The 4,598-nt window shown below is 41.5% G+C and overlaps 1 protein-coding gene across 1 annotated transcript; it reads left to right on the forward strand.

Moving 5' to 3' along the window:
* The first annotated feature begins 747 nt into the window (after positions 1–747).
* Positions 748–1,056, forward strand: LOC150032651 (uncharacterized). The gene has a single exon (XM_090306967.1). It carries the CDS (start codon positions 748–750, stop codon positions 1,054–1,056), a length of 309 nt encoding a protein of 102 aa, XP_090163093.1.
* The last annotated feature ends 3,542 nt before the right edge of the window (positions 1,057–4,598 follow it).

The following is a 4,598-nucleotide window of genomic DNA, read 5'->3' on the forward strand; positions in this document are numbered from 1 at the left end:
TCGCTTTGTTGAAGGTGAGTTGTGCCTCCGGTCGAGACCGCATGTGAAGAAATGAATGGCTATCAGTCTACTTAACCGACGAGAAAGACTAGCTGCAGCCTATTATAGATTACCTTAAGCATGGAAGACTTTCGGACGACCCTCGCCATAAAACCAAGTTTCGAAGGAGGTCTGCACATTTCATTTACTACAAAGGGGTTTTGTACCGTCCATCCCTTGAAGGACTCTTTCTACGATGCCTTGGAAAAGAAGAGTCGACGAAGGTTTTGGAAGAAGCGCATTTAGGCGTATGCGACGCGCATCAATCTAGACCAAAGCTACATTCCAGTTGAAAAGGATGGCTTATTATTGGCTAAGGGTTACTCCAGGATTCAATGGAATACGCAAAGAAGTGCGAAGCTTGTCAATATCATGCAAATTTCATTCACCAACCCCCCGAGCCTCTACACCCGACTATAGCCTCATTACCTTTTGAAGCATGGGGGCTTGATCTAGTTGGCCTTATAACACCTAAGTCATCGGCAGAGCATTCTTATATCCTCGTAGCCACTGATTACTTTTCAAGATGGCCTGAAGCTATCGCTTTAAAGGAGGCTAAGAAAGAGAATGTGGTGGACTTTATCTGCACTCACATCATCTATCGGTATGGTATCCCCCATCGAATCGTGATAGATAATGGGAGACAGTTCTCCAATAGCTTGATGCAGATTGTGTGAGAAATTCAAATTCAAGTAGTACAATTCATCCATGTATAACACCGCTACGAACGGGTTGGCAGAGGAATTCAACAAGACGTTGTGCAACCTGCTGAAGAAAATTGTCTCTAAGTCAAAAAGAGATTGGCAAGAAAAGATTGGTGAAACGTTGTGGGCTTATCGCACCACTCATCATATCCCTACAGGAGTCACGCCGTACTCTCTTGTTTATGGGATAGAGGTTGTCCTTCCCTTGGAAAGAGAAATTCCATCGCTAAGAATGGCGGTACAAGAAGGATTGACTATAGAAAACAATGCCAAGCTACGTCTCCAAGAATTGGAAGCACTGGACGAAAAATGACTCGAAACTCAACAAGCGTTGGAGTGTCACCAAGCGTGAATTTCTAAAGCTTTCGATAAGCTCGTAAAGCCTTGATCTTTTCAAGTCGGTGATCTAGTGCTTGCTATAAGAAGACCTATTATCACGAAAAGACATACGAGAAATAAGTTCACACCTAAATAGGATGGGCCCTACATTGTCAAAGAAGTCCATAAAAATGGGGCATACAAGATTATTGATCAAGACAGATTGAGAGTTAGTCCAATCAATGGCAAGTTTCTTAAGAATTTTTATGCTTAACGAATGTAAAAAAAAAAAAAAAAAAAGGTTCCTTATCACAAGAGCCTAAATTGCTTGTTGCTTCTTGCCCACATGAGCTTAAAAGGTGAACGGCCCAACAAAATATATCTTTTTGAACTACGTTATGACTTTATCCCTATTCATTGTAAAGGGTATGTAGGCAGCTTGAAAGAAACTTTAAGTTCAGTTCAAACAAACAAAAAAAATTGAACTATGTCATGACTTGATCCCTTTCTTCAAAGGTGCGTGGGCAACTTAAAGAAATTTAAGTTCATTTCGTCAGAAAGGATACCACAACCACCTAAATATGACACTACAAGATTGATATTGATCATCCCCATTAAAGAATGACACTTCGAATTGAAAATGTTCATCCCTAAGGGACAACATAACAAACTTAAGATGTTCATCCCTCGTAATGAGCTAACATAGTAAATTAAAAGCACACACTTGGTATGACACTTTGCTTCCTCTTCGAAGTCAAGTTTCAAGGCTTCACTACTTCCTCATTGAAACCAAGTTTGGATGTTTCGTTGCTTCCTCTTCGACTTTCAAGTTTGGTGCGACTTCCATGCTTCCTCTATATATATATATATATATATATATATATATATTATTCCCTGCAACTTCACTTCTTCTCCAGAAGTTGTTGCAGTTTTATCTCCTCTATAAAGACATTGGTGTTGCTGGTTCTTCATCTCCAAGTTCGAGGATCAGACTGCTGCTTTGATGGTCACCGCTGTTTCTCCCTCTACGAATCTGATGGTTGCATTGTTGCTTCTCTGTCTCCAAGTTCGAGGTATTGCTCCTAACACTCTAAGTTCAACGGTTGCATTGATGCCTCTCCATCTTCAAGTTCAAAGGTTTCGTTGATGCTCCTCCGTCTTCAAGTTCAGAGGGTTCATTAATGCTCTTCCATGTTCAAGAGGCTTCATCGATGCTTCTCCATCTTTAAATTCAGAGGCTTCGTTGATACTCCTTTGTCTTCAAGTTCAAAGGCTTCGTCGATACTTCTCCATATTCAAGTTCAGAAGCTTCATCGGTGCTTCTCCATCTTTAAGTTCAGAAGCTTCGTTGGTGCTTCTCCATCTTCAAGTTTAGAGGCTTCATCGATGCTGCATCTTTATGCTCAAGTTTGGAGGCTTTGTATTGTCATCTTCATGCTTAAAGTCACGAAATCAAGTTAATGCAGAAGATTCACTAATGCTTTGTCAAACTCAAATGCAGAGGATTCAACAACGATGTGGAGGATTCGCTAATACTTTAAGCTCATATGTTAAAGATTCGCCGAGATTTCATCAAACTCAAGTGCTAAAGGTTCACCGATACTTCAAGCTCAAGTTCAGAGGCTCCGTCAATGCTTCTCCATCTTCAAGTTCGAAGGCTTCGTCGATGCTCCTCCATTTTCATGTCCAGAGGCTTCGTTAATGCTCCTCCATCTTCAAGTTCAGAAGCTTCACCACTTCCTTTTCAAAGTCAGGTTTGGATGCTTCACTCCCACTTCAAAATATTGGTGCAGCTTCCTTCCTCTCTAAATTATTGGTGCAACTTTGCTTCCCCCTCTCCCCCCCCCCCCCCCCCCCCCCAAAAAAAAAGGCAGGTAACGACGCTTCGTTCCTTCTCCAAAATGTTGGTGCAGCTTCACTACCTCTCCAAAAATGTTGGTATGACTTCGGCTCATATGAGAAATCAAGTTTGGTCCACCTGGCTTCGCCTCATATGTGAGATCAAGTCCGGTCCACCTGGTTCTGCCCATACGCTAGATCAAGTTTGGTCTGTCTAGCACCACCTCATATGTGAGATCAAGTCCGACCCTCTTGCCTTTCCCCAAATGCACAGCCAAATTTGGTCTACCTTGCTTCACTTCATTGTTGCGATCAAGTCCAATCTACCAGGTTTCGCATTTGGTCTACCAAACTTTGCCTTATGTGCTAAGATTGTAGCCAATAAAAGGCGGAGATCAGATCCGTTAGAGCACAGAGCTGGAAACCAACGAAATGCTAAAGTCAAAGACTGAAGCTGGAACCGACGGAACACTCAGGCCGCGCACTAAGATCGAAGCCAATAAAAGGTAGAGATTAGAGTCGTTAGAGCACTGAGTTGGAAACCGATAGAATGTTCAAGTCAAAGACTGAGGCTGAGACTGATGAAATTCTCAGGTCGCGTACTAAGATCGAAGCCAATAAAGGGTGGAGATCAGAGCCATTAGAGCACTGAGTTGAAAACCGACGGAATGCTCAAGTCAAAGATTGAGGATGGAACCGACGGAACCCTCAAGCCGCTTCCTAAGATCAAAGCGAATAAGGGGCGGAGATCGGAGCCGTTAGAGCACTGAGTTGGAAATCGATAGAATGCTCAAGTCAAAGACTGAGGCTAGGACTGATGGAATCATCAGGCCACGTACTAAAATCGAAGCCAGTAAGGGGCAGAGTTTAGAGCCGTTAGAGCACTGAGTTGGAAACTGGCGAAATGCTCAAGTCAAAGATTGAGGCTGGGATCGATGAAATCCTTAGGTCGCGTACTAAGATTGAAGCCAGTAAGGGAAAAAGATCAAAGCCGTTAGAGCACTAAGTTGGAAACCGACAGAATGCTTAAGTCAAAGACTGAGGTTGGACTCAACGGAACCCTCACGCCACATACTAAGATCGAAGCCAATAAGAGGTAAAGATTAGAGTCGTTAGAGCACTGAGTTAGAAACTGACAGAATGCTTAAGTCAAGGACTGAGGTTAAGGCCGATGGAACCCTCAGGCTGCATACTAAGATCGAAGCCAACAAAGTGCCAAAGTCCTCAAAGGCTTAGGGCGGAGTCTTTAGGTCACGGACTGAGATCGGGCTTGTAGAAAGAATTTTGAAATTGATCCATCGGGCCATTTTGTTGCAAAAAAAAAAAAAAAAAAAAAGGGTGAGGGGAAGGGCAAGTTAGTAAATTAGAAAATATATATATTTTTTAAAAAAAGGGTGATAGAAAGTTTTAAAGAGATTTGTTAAAATAAATCACATCAAATGGAAGATAGAAAAAAAGAAAAAAAGAAAAAAGGAAATAAAAGAAAAAGAAAAAGAAAAAGAAACGGTGAGGAAAAAAAAAGAAGAAGAAAGAAAAAAAAGGATTAAAAAAAAAAAAAAAGGAGAAGAAGAAAGAAAACTTTGGAATAAGAAGAGGAACATGAGAGAAAGGAAAGTGTAGAAAAAGAGGAGTGGATGATGATAATGAAGGGGTTTAGGATTCTATTTATAGAGGTTCTAAGTTCCGTAACAAATCAGG

The sequence above is a fragment of the Benincasa hispida genome, chromosome 11 (assembly GCF_027475165.1).
Source record: "Benincasa hispida cultivar pf3 chromosome 11, pf3_genome.v1.1, whole genome shotgun sequence".
NCBI classification, from domain to species: domain Eukaryota; kingdom Viridiplantae; phylum Streptophyta; class Magnoliopsida; order Cucurbitales; family Cucurbitaceae; genus Benincasa; species Benincasa hispida.

Bases quoted from the DNA above. Each gene is read 5' to 3' on its own strand.
- LOC150032651 (XM_090306967.1), top strand. From the start codon at position 748: ATGTATAACACCGCTACGAACGGGTTGGCAGAGGAATTCAACAAGACG.